This window comes from Coturnix japonica, chromosome 3 (assembly GCF_054131305.1).
Source record: "Coturnix japonica strain WE chromosome 3, WE-NBRP24, whole genome shotgun sequence".
Lineage (NCBI taxonomy): Eukaryota > Metazoa > Chordata > Aves > Galliformes > Phasianidae > Coturnix > Coturnix japonica.
Window position 1 is genome coordinate 100,544,572 of NC_140665.1, and position 17,454 is coordinate 100,562,025.

At 40.2% G+C, this 17,454-nt stretch overlaps 1 protein-coding gene across 11 annotated transcripts in view; it reads left to right on the forward strand.

Annotated features, from left to right (window-relative positions):
• The window catches only part of MSRA (methionine sulfoxide reductase A), a 239,444-nt gene that overhangs the window by 74,044 nt on the left and 147,946 nt on the right, over window positions 1-17,454 (forward strand). For 10 of the 11 annotated variants that reach the window (XR_014944983.1, XM_085544258.1, XM_015859751.3 and 7 more), the window contains one exon: window positions 8,956-9,024. The exons of the other annotated variant lie outside the window; for it this stretch is intronic. Coding sequence is in view for 9 of the 10 variants with exons in the window: in XM_015859751.3 (XP_015715237.1) it covers window positions 8,956-9,024 (69 nt within the window). In the remaining variant the exon portion in view is untranslated. The remainder of the gene's footprint in view (window positions 1-8,955; window positions 9,025-17,454) is intronic. 11 annotated transcript variants of the gene reach the window in all.

Below are 17,454 nucleotides of genomic sequence, written 5' to 3' on the forward strand. Positions count from 1 at the left end.
ATCATCCTTTGTTTGGATCTTTCTGTCTGATAGTACTCTTATCCAAGCTGGTTTAGATAAGGGTTTCAAGTAGGGCTCAGAAAAGCATTGTCCGGAGCTCTGTGGTAAAGTCCAGTTGTATTTTATCAGCTCAGTTCAATTCCTGCACTGACAACCAGATGCTACTGATAGTGCCTGAAAAGCAAGAATGGTAGAAATGGCACAGATTGTCTCCCTTACCACGATGTCTCAAAATCACACTCTGTTCTGGGTTAGGGCTTTTTCTAGGCTCTCAGTGCACAGCTGATTGTTACAGAGTGCTGCTGTATTCTCAAATACGATGGCATGCCGACCCGTTCATTTGTAGAAGAGGATAATTATCAACCCCAGTCATTTACCAGCCGAGCATTAAGTTGCACACAGAAAATCCAATATTAATTTTATTATTTTTGTTTGGGTTACCACATCATGATACAAGGCCGGCAGCTGAAACCTCTGTAGGTGAGTGTACCATCAGCTTGACCGCACGTTACACAGAAGCAGGCTAACAGTTGTTGAAATTTTCACGTCCACTTCAACAAAAGCAAACTGCCTAACCTGGGTGAACGCTGTGTTAATTAGAGCTCTGTGACTGCAGTGCAGAACAGAACTGGATATGAGATTGTGTACCTTCCAGCAACCCTTGTAGACAAGATCATTTTTCTCTGCTGTCATTTCCTCTGCTGTTTTGATCAAATGTTTTACTGTTAGCATTCGTCTGGTTTATATATATTTGTCTGTTTTATTTATTCTGGTTTATAACTCAGAATCTCCACTGGTGTCGAGGCCTTACTTTGATGAATATGCATGTGTACGCAGGTACATATAATCCTCCCACTGACTAGGTCATAAATCTCAGTGATAATACTGAAGGTGAAGGAGGTGGAATTCATCTGAGCCCATCAGTAGTTTCCTTATAATTGACACTGAGAAATTGACACTTTTGAATATGGTTCATTTTGTCCTGAAGAAAACATCCCAAATATGTCACATGAATCACTGCAGCAGTGTTTGTTTCTTTCCAGTGCACAGCAGAATCCAAGGCCAAATTCTTAGTTGCGGATATCCATTGTAGATGGATAAGATAGATAAAGCTAAGCGGTATGAATTCCAGTTTGAGTGTACTTAGTTTTGCATTGATGTATCTACCCCAAACCTCAAAATGTAAACACTTGGTCGACACAATCAGAAAATACATTAAGCAGCATGTGCAGGTACAGTCAATTTTATGAGTTTTATGTGTGCATGAATGTTACATAATGGTATGCGGTTTTGTGTCCTTTATTATAGTTTCTAGGGCAGTTTCCTCTGGCCCTACCCTTATAATACATCTCTCATCCTTACATTTTACTCGAACACCCCGCCGTCCTTTTCCTAGCTGCTATCTGGTGCACCCAATGCCCCCCACACAGCGTTTACATCTGCTGTCTCTCTGGTCTCATGCAGGACCCTACAGCTGGCTTTTCTCATTGTCATATGCATTTTCCTATCTTCCCAATTGCAGATACAGTCTCCTATGGCCTTGCAGCCCATCCACCCTTTCACACTGCCATGCTGGCTTCCCTTGTGGTCCATCGCCGCATGACATACTGCTTCCTATTAGCACAGTCACACAGCTACAGGCACAGCTGTTCAGCCACTAATCTGCAAACCCCAGTAGATTGGAAATTTCAGACGCGCTTTTTCTCCCCTTCTGTCTCCCCACTGCCCTCTCCTAAGAAATGAATTCATTTTCATTTTCAAAAACTTATTTTCCTGTCATTCTTGTTGGTGCTTTTCCCAGCGAGAAATGCAGAAGAACAAAATCAGAGTGCGATAATCTTGCCTTTGTTCATTAAAAATAACCTATGTTTGTTGAGAAGTCCATGTGTTCTGGGTTCCGAGCTGACACGCCGTGCTAGGGCGCATCACATTTTGTAGCATCAATCAGTTTGTGTGTAATAATCTGTTTGATAGAATGGATGCAGCAGAACACTGTGTGTCAGATTCTGAGACATCATCTCCAGAATACATTTCAAATCTATTTTCAGCTACCGTTCTTCCTTTCGTGACCTATTTTAATAAGTGAGCAGTTACTTATTTCTCAACAAAATCCATCATCTAATATTTTCCATTTAACGATATCGTGCTTGTTTAATAATAGTTGGGAACCACCACGTGAGAACAACGACACCCTACTACAATTAGTTACAGGCAGTGAGTTACCGTTACGGAGCTGACCTCTATTTTTAATTGGTAGTGAGTTGACAGCTGATCGCTACTGACGGAGGATGATGGAAGTGCAGAAACGAGAGGTGAAGGATACCCAGTAGATCATGTACGCCATCTCTCTGCCAGTGCTGAGAACCAAAATGACTTGTCAGGTTTGGAAACATGAATGGCTGGATTCTGGAAGCAGTGTTCCAAGCCGAAAATATCCTTTGGGGGAACAAAGTGATTTAAAACACAGCTCTTGGGATTTCATCTGCTATGACATTAGATTTTCTTCTTACACGGGAGCTTGCAGAACTAACAGTTCTGCTCGTTGAACCGGACCTCAATATAAGGACAAGCTTCTATTTTGCTACCAGCTAAGAAGAATTTATGGACAAAACTCTGCCGTGAATCACGCACCTGCTATCACCATTAGCTCTGCAGAGGCCTGAAGCTGAGCAGCCCTCTCCCTCTTGTGCGTCTCACTTAGGGTTTCTTCTCTTTGGTAGCATTTACCATTTTGCTCATTAGATATTAGATGGTAGCATGGCATTGCCAAATTTCCATCATTTTTTTTCCTAAGCGTTGTGGTCTTTCACTGGAAATACAAATTAGATAATTTCTTGTTTACAAACCTGAAAGGAAACCCACTGGCCTTCAATTATGTACTGTATATTGATGGTGCACAGCAGTGAAATGTGTTATATGAAAAAGCAGTAGGGGATGAACAGGCCTGATAGCCCATGTGTCTCGCAGTGGGTTACCAATCATGCCATGAGGAGCTTTTACTGAATGTCTTACTCCTCACAAAGTGGTTCAATCGTGCTGCAGGCTAGATTTGTTGTCGTGTCAGCTTTCAGAGTGCTGATAATCCAGCCTTCTCAAGCAGTAAAGCTTTCTCAGCCATCACAGAAGCAATGAATCTGACACCTTCTCATCACAGCGTTCATTTTACTGTGCTCCTTCTGGAGAGTGCAGTCTCAGACACCAAAGTTAAACTTGGGCTTTCAATGTGTTTTCAAATAAAACAACACTCTGGCTGTAGGTCACAGTGAAATGCCATCAGCCTGTCTGCAGTTTATGAGCAGAGCTTTCAAATGGCGTCTGCCATCCCACTCTTCATCACCGTGTTTTAAAGAAGTGGAGTTGTGGTTATGGATGGAATGCTCCTCTTATATCCAAAATGTTGGATGCATTTAGATAACTTACCTACTCAGTGAGAAACACTTTTCCTCAGCACTGTGTATTTAGGTGAAAGCAGTCTTCTTCACACAGGCCTGGCTCCAAGCCCTTTTATTGCATCGGAACTTTTAATTAAGATGAATATGGCAACTGTGCTAAATATTAGCTATATACACCATGTTCACCTAAAACTTTGTAAAAGCGAGCGGTGCTTTTATGGAATCATAGCATGAAAGGCTCAAAGAATCATTCTGATTGTAAAAGACCTCTCAGATCTCCAACCTCAGCCCACTTCAATGTGTCCCTCAGTTCAACATCCCCACAGTTCTGAATCACCTCCATGGACATTGACCCCACCACCTCCCTGGGCAACTATGTCACTGAATCACTGCTTTTTCTAAGGAAATGTTCCTTATATCCAACCTGAAATATCCAGCCTGTTTCTTTGGTGCCCACCTTTCAACTCTTACAACAATATATCCTTGCTTATATGGCACTTTGCAATTATCAGCCACTTAGCTATTTTTGTGACTGTTTTACAAACTTCTTCTATCTTCTAGCCTGTCATAGAATGACACAGAGTCATTCATCAGATATTTCCAGCTTCTCAGTGACCTTGCTGCCATGCGGACGGCCAAGTGGGTGTTTGGTGAACCAATGGAGAAAAAACCTCCATGATATTGCTGTGAAAGAAGGAGTAGAACAGTGCCCGAGACAAAACAGATGGGGGAAGAGGAGTCATTCAAGCAGCTGATTGGCTTTAGGAAGCTCCTTCACCCCATCACTGCTTATCCCTTTTCCTTGTCCTCTTCCCACGCAGTCATCGTGCTTGTGTGCTGAACGGGTGGCAGAGCTGTGTTTCAAGTCCTAGCCCAGCAAAGCTGGTAGAGAAGGAGGAGGCTCGTGGTAATTGGTTAATCAGCTATTTTCAATTCAATTCCTGGCTGTGCTTACCATGGCAAATTAACAGTCCTTGTGTGTAAATATGACCCCTACTCCTAGATTAATTTGATTATGGGAGAATCTCAGTTTTCATTTAAAAATAATAACTTTCTGGCCGCTCTGATAAAACAAGTTTGGATATGCAGTCTAAGTATTCCCTAATGGTTTAAAAAACAAAAGATAAATATGAAGAACAAATGAATCTCTTACGGGCGAATAAAAAATAATGCTTTTAAATCTCTGCTATGATTGCTTGAGGTTGAATATTCTGAGACCAGAAAATGTCTCATTTTCACTCAGTGCTGGATCAGCATCCTGTGAAAGCCAAATCTTTTTAAGGTTGCTTCATTTGAGTCCACAAGTAGGGCGCTTGTCTTCATTAAAGGCATCTGTTATCTTATCCTAGGGCTCCTGCAGTTATTCAGAATGGCCTGTATAGACTTTCTGCACTGCTAATTTCATTCTTGGTGCAACTTTCGTCTGTATTGCTGTGAGAGGTGATTTTGCCTATGAGTATCTGGCTGCTCAGTAGCGCACAAGTGCAATAATGTTGTATATTTAAGACAGAAGTACAAGCTTAAGTCCCTATTAATTACAAGTTATATTCTGTTAAGGGCCTGATACGTGATATAAATGCTTTAGCAATGGCTGTATTAGGAATCTAACTTAACAGCAGCAAGTTTTTTATGTATCAGGGCTTTGATTTTCCTCTAGACTTATACATACAAGCAGAAGATTAAATCTGCTTAAAGCCATAGTCGGGCTGGTCTGAAAGGAAATGTATTTTTATAAATTTCTCATTAGAACATCTTCTGTTGTTAAATTTCTATTACTGGCGCGATACCATTGACGTACATGGAACTGTGAAGATAATTGAAGTGCATGCTAATAAATTAAAATGTTCCCGAGAACAGGTCTAGGCACAGGAACTTGGTTGTCCATACTGGTAGATTGCTAAGACAGGGTATAATGTGATTTTGGTTAGGCTAATTAACACTCTCTCAAATACTTTCTAGATAGGACTTGTTTATTTTAATGGCTTACTGGTACAGATATTGCCCATTGCAAGCAGAGGGGGCAGGAAACTGGCATGGCTTGGCAAGCACCTGCTGGTCAACCTGAGGGAAAAGAAGGGGGTCAACCTGAGGGGAAAGAAGGGTAAGTACAGGCAATGGAAACAAGGATGTGTCACCTGGGAAGAATACAGGATACTGTCCAGACGTACAAAGATAGAATTAGGAAAGCCAGGGCATGGAAGGAGACCCCAGATTGGGGCCCTCAATACATGAAAATGTTGGGCTTTTGGAAAAGGTCCAGACCTCATTATGGCCTTCCAATATTTACATGGAGATTATAAACAGAAGGAAAGTCAACATTTTACATGGGTAAAAAGTCATTGGCCAAGGGGGAGTGGTTTTAAATGAAAGGAAGGGAGATTTGGGCTACATGTTAGGGAAGCTTTTCACTGGGAGGCTGATGAGATGCTGGAACAGGCTGCTCAGAGAGGTTGTGGATGCCCTGTCCCTGGAGGTGTCTAAGGGTTGGATGGGGCCCTAGGCAGCCTTATCTAGTACTTGATCTAGTGGTTGGCAGTCCTGCCTGCAGCAGGGTGGTTAGAACTTGAATATCCTTGAGGTCCCTTTCAACCTGAGCCATTCTGTCTTTCTAGTCCATGCATTTAACTTTACTTGAGTTCAGTCAATCTTTAGCAGAGGACAGTTGTAGGACTACGTTAGAAACTGTTCAGTGTTAGACTTCAAAGACTGAATGATGCTAAAGAAGTACTGCGGGCCTGAGCAACTTTTGATTGTTCTACTGAGCTACTTTTGATTATTTTTCCATACATTATGCTGTTTCACAGACAGAGGAGAAGGAGTCTAAAGATTATTTCCATAAAAATCCAGAGCATCTCAGGAGAAAGGGCCCAACACTGTGTATCTATAAAGCAGATTTTGCCTGAAGCTAAAGTTGAATGTCAAGACCTCCAGGATATGTGTTGCTTTCATTGCATCCTATTTCTGTTCAGCAGTGAGCACAGTATGTTGCAGATTTCTCTCAGACTTAATTTGAAAAATGGTAGAGAATTCCTGCTGTTGTGGCTAGAGTGGCATTTGGTAATTTGGAGAGGAAGTCCCAAATTGCTTCATTGAGAAATTATGTAGACAAAAACTCTATCAGCCTGAATATCCATTCTAAGGAAAGAAAATGTTCCCTTATTAATTATCTCTCTGTTGAAATCATAAGGGTCAAGAGGATCACGAAGATGTTATAAAGACATCCGTGTCCTCCCAACTCTTCTTTTCCAAGTGCCTGAATGCTGTGTAGTCCATTCAAGCATTATCACTAAAAATACCACCTGTATTAACTTGTATTTTTCACCACTAGGAAGCTGAAGTTAACTTTCATAGCTAGCCATATGCTCACCACTAGTCTCAGTACTTTCTATTTTATATATATTGTAAGCCCGTGTCTCTGGAATGCCAGTGACTTGGAAATGCAATGTATTGTTTCTGTTGGCAAGTTATGAAATGCCCATCAGATTATTTCTTCTAATTCCACGGGGCCAGGGTTTTTCTGATCCTTCTTCAGCTCCTCATTCCAACCTGTGGAGGAGAATTAAAGCAGTGAAAAATCCCAACTGCGGTACTGTTCGAATAGTGTATTTGTTGAGAGAATCTTTAGACCAAAATGGATTTTCTTTCTTCCTAAGGTAGAATTTATGTTTTGTGGAAGCCCTTGTAAATTTTGTTTATTTATTTTTTTCTTGCTATTTAATGCACCTAAGCAGAGGGCAGGGAACACTGTAAAAATGTAAAATAAAATGTAAATGTTAAGGAAATTAATGATTTTATCTGGCTAAGATCTTTGAAACAATACTGGAAGATGACTTGAGAAGTCTGAAAACATTATTTTCTTTCAAGCCCTATTCACCTCTAAAAGTTTAATACTAATTTTAATATATTGAAAGCCTTACCATTTGAAATGATAACTACATCATACATCATGTATGTCATTCACTCTTTAAATGAAGGCAGCTATCAGGACCAGGGCAAGGTTGGTTTATTTAATCTTGCATGATGTTTTGTAATTTTCCTGACTGTTTGCCCATCTCAGGTGGCTATAGATCATGTTGGTAATGCAAGCTAGAGCTAACAAGGTGGAAACCTTGTGTAGCACTGGCCATATTACAACCCCTCTGGAGTCTCCTAACAATTTCCTTTCAGAATCCCCTTTCTTGACTTGCATGGCACAGGGCATTCAATCTCCTTAAATGTAAACAATTGTCTTCATGGGACCTCTTGCATCAACTGCAGATAACCCTGCTTCCCCCCATCACTGCCTGTTGATTAATGTTTGATGCCAGCTGGGATTAGGACTGCGTTATGCCTCCCCACTAATCAAAAATATTGCTTGCAGGGAGTTTGCAAGGCAGTCCTGTGTTCTCATTTTGACCTGTTTTATTCCACACCAGATTCTATACTACAGGGAGAAATATAGTACACATACTGAGAAAATCTCTTGGCTTTCTCCCTGGAAAGTGTTTTGTGCACAGAAACCTCTATTGTCAGTTCAGACGATTTTTTAATCCTTTCCACCAGTTCTGGCAATGACTCTTAGAAGAGTGTGATCAGGAAATGAATGTGGAAATGGCAGTGGAAAAGACTGAGAATATTCTGTTGTGGATCTGTGTATTTTAGCTGGGGCTTTGAGTGCTCTGTTCCAGCTTCTACATACAGTCTTGACTGAACAGTCATTGTAAACATACGATATCACAAGGACTCGGATTTTCTTTATGCTGAGGAGATGAGTTGAAAGAGAAGTACATTGGGATGCAAGGAATATTTTATTTAGAAGTTTGGAAATGGAGCAGTTTTTTAGCCATCTTGTCTCATAGGGAGCAAAGCAAACTTCAGCCATTGTTTGCATAGAAGCTCCCCTGTGTGCACCGTCAGTGTTGTCCATATGCACTTTTCTGCATGCATTGTATTCCTTAAGACTGAGTATCAGTCTTCATTCAGCTTTTATGCAAGTAGTTTGTATAGTACTTCTGTCTGATACCCTCCCCCAGTATAAGTTACACAAGGGCACCGGCAAGTCTGTCGGTGAAACTGGTGGATCCTCTTGTGAGTGTACAGGTAAGAAAAGGCAAAACATGGCAGAGAGAGGAAATGCGTCAGGAACAACCCTGTTAACCCCAAGGTGAGGGGACGGAGTGAAGTTGAGCTTGGAAAGAGTAAGGAGTGAGGAATGGTGGTTGTTTTAGTCTTTGTTTCTCACTGTACACCTATTTCATTTGGCAATAAATGAGCTTTCTCCAGGTTGTACCTGTTTTGTATGTAATGGTGATTGATAAGTGATCTCTGTGTCCTTATCTATTTTAATCCTGTTTTCTCCCCACACCCTGTTGAGCTCCACTTTGTGTCCTGGGGTCTGTAGAGAGCTGTGCTGTTGAGAAATAGACTCAGAGGCTGCGGAGTCCCACTTATTGGGGAGTCATGCAGGAGAGATTTGATAAATCGAATGTCAGGTGTCAATAGAACTTTAAGTAAAAATGGTTGTGTTTTCATGGAAAGTGTATATTCTGTTACATTTTTATCTTTTTTTTCTTTTTCCTTCTAGATAAACATCATGTCAATGGAAACAGAATGGTAGAACCTTTCCCAGAGGGAACTCAGATGGCTATATTTGGTAAGACATCGGCTTTAGAATGAAAGCTTTAAGATGTATTTTCAGCTCAAGTTCAGAATCTGGTCTTCATAGCCATTCCATAACCGTTCCATTCTGGAACTCAGACAGTTGGGTAGAAAGCTTTATCTACTATACTTGCAGATCTGTTTCCATTTGTGTGACCCCAAATGAAATCTGTTTTGTACTTTGTGAGTCATCCTGTAGACTTCCTGTTGAGAGACAACAGAGCTAGTTTGTTATTTTAAGCAAGATATGGACTTCAGCTTAATCTGGGAGTAGTCAGAATGTACTGATCTTCGTCTCTATGAATGAACTTATGGAATTTACTTGGGAAGAAAAAGGTGGATTCCTATGACATTCATTCTTAAAGGTTACTGTTGTAGAGAATGAAAGATTTCCTAAATCTGTTTTGAACCGTAAGATTGGGTTGTTTAGAAAGGATATAATTCTTTACTAGATTCTGCAGGATGGTACAAAGTCACCTTAGGAAATTTATTGCCCTCTAGTAAATATTTATCCATCTGTGATGTTGAAGTAAATCTTGATATTCCTTTATACACTTGCTACATCATGTAGCCTGATGGAGCCATGAATTACAGTTAGTACGAGTCAGGTATATAAAGCCGTCCTTGCTGGTTTTGTCCCGAGCCCATTCTAATAGAATACATATAAATATTGTCAGACAACACCTGTAACAACAACTGGAGGATGTATGTAAAACTGGAGGATGTACCCCTGAAAGGAGGGAAGCAGTGCTGTATAAATGTCCAGTGTGCTGTAGCAAAAAGAATAAATGCAACCTATAGGTATGTAACCAGAGGTACAGTGGGTTGACAGTAGCAGGCAATTTTATACCTGTGTGCCGTGATTCCAAGACAGATACTAAAATGAATTGAGGAATTCTATTGAGGAATTAGACAAAATTCATTAATAGCAACAAAAAGCTTCATCACTGAAATGAACTACCAAAGAAAAAGAAAAGACATTGCATGGATATTTTAGAAACCTGAGCACTGCTCAGAAGTTCTTATATAATAACAGTTTATTAATCTATCTGGAATGAATTGATGATCTGAATCTGTTTTCAAACAACTGAGGTCTGTTTGTATTGGAAATTTTCAGCAATCCTGTGGGTATTCAAAGGTCTCAGTTAGCCATAGGCACCACTTTATGATCCCAAAATGATATTTTCAATCGATTATTTCAGAATATCATAATAAATGTTAACTTGTCTGTGGTGCTAATGTTGCTGTGGTTACCATGGTTTGACAAGAGAAATGGTTTTGTGGGTTTCACCATTCAATTATCATAACAACTTCTACAAGTACTCTCCAGTTTTCCTCTGACTCAGTAGCATCTTCCTTCCAGTGTTCCCTTGTGTGGGGACTTAAGGAACATCTAAACATTCTTGGAGTGGTGGAATGAGAGTTTGCTTTATAGTTTTCTTGGAACTAGCAGAAAATGATTTTCTGTTACCTTTTGAGTTCTAAGGTTGAGATGGTTGTAGAAATACAACTATAAAGATAGAGTCAGAGAGTTCTGGTACAATCTGATACTGATGTAGTCATCACTATTAACATTTATAAAGCTCTTCCGTTATTTTCTTTTGGATGCTTAGATCAGTTTTTCAGTGTTCATAGCGGTGCGGGTATGAGTGTTATAGACTGTATAACTATTGATTGTACGTAATTCGTCGCATTTCATAGGAAGTAGTATTCTACCTATGGAATTTCCTTGGAAAAGCTCCAAATCTTATTAAGTATCCTAATTTTAATCCTTTTGAAGGAGTCCTCTGTATTGCTATCACGCTTAATAGCTTCCATCATTTTTAAATTGCCCTAGATTTTCCACAAACGTGTGATTGCAAATGCTGGGATAGGTGGTGAAAACTCATGCTGTTGCCATCTGTGCTGTGAATAAATGGAAAACCTACGTGTTCTTAGGTTTACTATTAGACCTGAAATATAGTGGTATACAAACATGACTCTGATGATAATTGTTGTCATTTGTTGGCATTGGCATCACGTTCTGATAAGTGGTATAGAAAAAGGATTCTGCAATGCATTTTTGCTGCCTCCATGGGGCTATGTTTCCTGTCCCAGTGTGAATAGGAATGAAAGGAAGTACTCAAAGATAAGTATTGTGTAAGTAAATCTTGTTCTCATATTGCTGTTAAGCCTACCTGTGTGTGCTCCCCTTAACAGCAAGTTCTTTGTATTTTAGGATTCTGTAAGCTGGGGGAAAATACAGAGCTAGTCATATTTTTGGGAGCAGTGTCTCTGACTCCACCTTAGCAAGAAAGTGCCTCTGAAATCTTTTCTACAGAAGCATCCCTTAATCTTTTAATTGTGGTCACACAGGGACAAGACTCAAGCAGTTGTCACTGGAAAGAGATCCCTTTTCTTTAAAAGTATCTATAAAGAATCATAGAATCACAGAATGTTTGGGTTGGAAGGGACCTCAAGGATCATGAAGGTCCAACCCCCCACCACAGGCAGGGCCACCAACCTCCACATTGATACCAGCCCAGGCTGCCCAGGGCCCCATCCAACCTGGCCTTGAACACCTCCAGGGATGGAGCATCCACAGCCTCTCTGGGCAGCCTGGTAAATAACCTTATGGTTAATCTCACTACATGCAGTGAATATTCCCACTACGTGTATAGTTTCAGATTCACCAGTAAAAATAAAATGTAAAATGCAATACTGGGTTGTGTATGCTAATCTTTTTACCTGCTAGTGAAAGGCAGTCAGATTGCTTTCCATTGCTCCTCCTTAGAGGTGCTCTTACTAATGCTGTGCTATTTACTTTCTGATACGGCTTCATGTTTTGATCCAGGGTGAATATACATAGTGTATTGTTCCCGCTGTTTTCCCTTTTATAACAGAACCTCACAGATTTCAGCAGACTATTTAAATGATCTTGAGCTTCTCAGGTTGTTTGGCATCACTCAGCTGTCTAGGACACACTTATTGTTGGTTAGAATAAAGAAACGTGTCCTTGTTTCTACAATGGTTCTACAATGGTAGAAACAAAGATGAAACAGTAGATTTCAAGGGTGAAGGTGAGCCTTTAATGGAAATGTTTGAAAGCTAACCATCCAGTGACCTCTTAATCCAGTTTCCAGCCAATAATGAAGCACTAAGAGCACAGGAGGTACGCAGACGCTGCACAAGGTCTCACTGGAAACACTGCAGAATTCTGTATCAAAGTCACTTTGTCCCTTGAAGAGAAGAAAGGGGCTGTATTCAAACCTTCAGCGACTGCAGCAGATGCAGTTCTGAGTACTGGCTGTTTGAGTTGTATCATGCTAAAATGGAAGAGATGCAATAAAAACGTTAGGGATTTTTTTTCCTTTAGTGTAATTTTAATGGCCACAGGCATTTTCAGTTTATTTTTTTTACCTGTAGTGACTATATTTGACCAAAAAACAAATGGAAAGAGAAAACGTAAAGATATATTAGGGGTTTGATAATGTGGAAAAGGAGTAATCTAAGGTCTGAGATGGAGTATTGGACAGACACTGCCGAGCATGTGCTTTCAATAAATGGAGAGTTCCATCAGTGCCATTGAAATTCTTTGTATGTTTTAAACTCACATTTAAATGCAGTGCTGCATTATGCTCAGAAACATTTCTGGTCAGAGTTTCTGAATGTTAATGCTTTGTATGATAACTTGTTTCACTGAAGTGAACTGTCGTATGACATAGAAAGGCTCTTATTTACCTTTTCTAAAACCTGGCAAGATTTAATTGTAGTTATTACACTTCTTAAATACAGGACCATATTATGTTGTATTTGCTTGACATGTACTGGCTAGTAATGGGGTAATTGGTTTCTTAATGTAAACAAAATATAGACAGAAGTAGGATGTTAAGTAACTGATAAGATCTAATTACAGACATTTCTGAATTGGCAGACACATCCAAGCTTGTTCACCTTCTGCTCTGCACTTAATAGACAGCAGCATGTTCCAGTAATTCTGTGTATCCATATTAGTGTGATATTTTGCCTGAGTTCTTACGTCCTGTTGAGATTCAGATGTACCCTCTGCACTGCCACAATTCCCACGGCTTCCAAAGGTTATTAAAAAGCAAAAAGAGGATTACACCAAGGTTCTCCAATTTACCATCCAGTTTCTCAGCCTTCATATACAGCCTCCAAGTATGGCATTGTTCAGCTCCCACATGGCTCAGGCTGAGCTCCTGGAGTAGGACCTGGCTGGTTCGGCTCCTCATAATGAAGGCTTCATCAGGGAAACTTTTCAACTAAAAGAAAAACATTTCCAGTGGGATGCATTGAGGCATTTCCCCTCTTCCAAATGCACAAAATGCTTTGGCTACTCCTTTCAGCTGAAAGTCGCAGGACTTTTAATTAAAATCCTGAAGATGTGTTTGGCAAACATTGCAGAGAATTCTCTGGTGTAAGTCATTACATGCTCCCATAGTCACAAAAGGATCTGTGTAGAATTCCCAATGTATTGGGTCTTTACATTTAGGGGAACTACTTAAAACCTATGATTAACGTTTCAATGCCATATTAATATACCCCAACCCTTTTATTTTGCAACACTGAGGGACATGGTTTAGTGGGAGCTATTTTGAATAGGTGAATGGTTGGACTGTTGATCTTTTAGTTCTTTTCCAACCTTGGTGATTGCATGATTCTCTGATTCTATGACATGTTCATTGGGCATGGTGGGGGTGGGTTGGGATTGGACTGGATGATCTTAGAGGTCTTCTCCAACCTCAGTGATTGTATGATTCTCTGTGACACCAGCTGAAAGTACAGATTGTGGTCAAGTTTTCATACTCCGTAGATTTGATGGGAAATCTTGGCCAATTAGAGAATTTGTTTTTTTATTTTTGTATGTATTCTGCTTTAAAAGATGATTGTGAAATACAACTTTTCAGTGAGATTACTATCAGCAGGTAAATGTAATGACATATGACGGTTGACCACTGGGAAGTGGCATGGCACATTTATCCATGATGACTGCGTATAGGTTTCCTTTCCTAGTTCTTGAAGCTCCCACTGGTGGCCCTTCAGATGTGTTAAGAAGTCCTTTCCTCTGACTTAGTTTTGAATTACTCTGGTTTTATAACGAGCTCTGTTCTTTTCACCACAAAAAAGGGAAATCAGAGGAAAAAGTTTGGACCCCAAGAGAAATACCTTTGTTTTAGATGGCTAGAAAAGATCAAACAGATTTTCTCTGTTGCTCAGTAAAGGAAAAAAAACTTTAAACCATGCTACACGTCAGAAGATATTACATCTCTGTCTGAGGAGAATATAAGACATGATGTGGAAACAGGTGTGTGTGCTGTGACCCAAATTGTAGGAGAAACATGTACAGCAGTATTACCAGATGTTACTGGGATCAGGTTGTGGAAGAACTGAGAGCTGGAGGGAACATCTTCCAGAAGGATTCGTGTTTCTCATGCTAATTTTCTTTCACCATCTTGGAAAAGTGAAGGAGGTGTACTAAGTGGCAGGATTTGTACAGTTCTTCAATGTATGTATGTTAAGGTATTATGTCACTATTACCCATTTTCCTTTTGTTTTATCCTCCATATACTGACCGATGGCCTCTTTTTAGTGTCTCTTCAAGAGAACTAAAACAGCCCATTTCCCTGCCTCCATCATCTGTTCCTGGCTCATCCTTGTTGCCACTGGTGCTTAAACATCCTGCTCATAGCCTTGCCAAAAGGTCAGTGCTCTGTTTTGCTGGTCAAACCTTCAGGATTTGGGTCAGCAGGAAGCAATTGCCGGGGAACATTCTTTATTCCTAGAATCCTAGAATGGCCTGAGTTGAAAAAGACCACAATGACCATCTGGTTTCAACCCCCTGCCATGTGCAGGGTCACCAACCACCAGACAAGGCTTCCCAGAGCCACATCTCAGTTCTAGAACTCAAATAGAAAGACCTACAGTTATAAACACATAAATGAAGATCATTCTGAGGCCGTTTGAAAATAAGAATCTTATTATTTAATTTCAGTTGTCCTATGGTACATCATTTACATCATGCATTAAATGCTGGTGATCTGATTTGATAGCATTGTGCATCACAAGTGCAGAGCACTATGTGAGACAGACTCAGATAGATATAAAATAGTACAAGTCTGCTTGGTCTTTGCCAAGGACATTTCCAGACATATATAAGCACTAATAAAGAACAATAAAGTATGCCTAATGCAAAGTGAAAGCTGTCCTTGATCAGCTCAACCCTTCATAACATTCTTGTATTTCAAAGGATCCACGTCTCTTTCTTTTTGCTTCTGAAAACAAAAGTAATGTGGCCTTCAAACACAATATCTGTCCTTCTGCATGAGGGACTTGTTTATGTTAATTTAGGTTTCTTGAGGTAATGAAGAATTTAGCTTTGTGTGGATTTCCACTTAGAGTATGTACTGCACATTAGTGCAGATCTAGAGGCTCTTGAAAGTAAATCAGTTCACAGCTTTTCAGTCCACATTATTCACCTTAAAACAGCCATTTAATTATGTTCTGGGGGGACTTTCTCACTTTGTGAGAAAGTTTTTTAGTTTACATGATTTCAGAGATAGGGCTCAGTCATCTCCAGTGGCATTGACTCTAATGCCTGCTTTATTTTCTCTGCAAAAAGCCAGCACAGCACCTAGATTACTTTAGCTATGTAAAAGCATTGCAGAGAGGTAATTACTTGCCTATGATAAATAGGGATATATCAGTGACTGGGATGAACATATGCTTGGCATCATTCTGAGTTGGTTTAAGTTTGAAATAGAAGTAAATTATCCTGTTAATGACTAGAGGCTGCCCTCATCAGATTTATGCTGCTTTGTGGGAGATATATGTGCGTGTGTGTGTGTGCGTGTTTATGTGCTGGGATATACACACGTACACATTTACAATACAAATCTATCCTTAGATTCCTGTTAATAAAGCACAGAGCATGGTGACGTGACATAAAACATACAGAATCACGATGTTTTGCTCTATTCAGCCATGAAAAAGCCGATGCTAATTGTCTGTAGTTGCAACAGCAGAGAAAAAAAACACATCTGAGGAGGTTTTTGGAGGCATAACATTGTGTTGTTTTGATAATTTTAGACATCCTTTGACATTCACTAAGTATTTTCAGCTCAACTTACCGATTGTAGTGGATTTATCCTCCCAACAGCACGTCACAGACCGACAGTTTTAGAACCGGGGATAATGAGACAGGGCAATTAGGGTTCTATATTAAAGAAATAAAGCAAGAAGGAAAGCAATACGTATAGGGTTACTTGGCACAGAAGAATTTAGTGTCATTTTTTTTGGTTTTCTGGAGCTTTTTTCCCCTTATGAAATCATAATCAGGTTATTGGTGATCTAAAAAAAAATACGTCATTTTTTATCTCACTTAAATTCTTGCTTGGAAGCACTCAGAAGCTCAGGGGAATCAACTGGAATCTTTACAGGTTATCAGCCTGGAATTAATCTCAATAAACTTTAGGCATCTAATCCAAAGTTGTCTTCAAGTATTTCTCCCTGTTCAGAGAAGATGCATTTGGAGGTCAGTTCACAACAGTTCCTGCCTTAGGAAGGAATGAATCACTCTTTGTATTCTATCTAAAGCCGTCTAGCTTCAACCAGGGAGAATTCATTCATTTCCATAAACGTGCTGCAGATATTTTATGCCACGTGGAGTGTCTTAGGGCATTTCAGAAGTCCACAGGGCGTTGTGACAAGTCTCGGGAGAGCCGTGCTGTTCTGAATGAGTAGATGAAAGCCATATAGAAGGAATTATCATGGAGTCACGGAACCATGAAGGTTGAAGAAGAGCACTAACATCCTCAAGTCCAACCCCAGCCCATTCCCCATACCCACTGCCCACATCACTCAGTGCCACATCCCCACAGCTCTGGAACACCTCCAGGGATGGTGACCCCACCACCTCCCTGGGCAGCTGTGCCACTGCATCACTGCTCTTTATGAGAAGAAATTTGCCATAAAATCCAATCTGATATCAGGGACATCCAAAATAATATTAGATTACAAAGTTTAGGGATTCTATAACAGGGATTCTGTATGCTTTCTTGATCTCCAGCTTCCAAGGACACAGGCCAACCCATTTTGTAAGTGCTGTTCTTACACTGGTCTTGTGAAGAACCTCTTCTTAAGGCATCTGGGGTTGCCAGCAGTTGCCTTCATTTTTGTGTTCCTTTTGTTTTTCTGGGTCCCTACTGACCACAACGGGGGCTTGGGGACACCTTTGATGACAAGTGAACACGTATTTGCACAGACCTAAATGTAGTTTAAGTCTGTAGACTGAAGTATAGAAGCCTCTGTTTCCAGTGTTAGGGGTTAGCGGAGAACTGTTTCTTGAGTATTTCCCCCAGAGTCCATTATATCAGTATTTGTCTACTGCATGATCATGGGATCATAGAAACCTTTGAGTTGGAAGGGA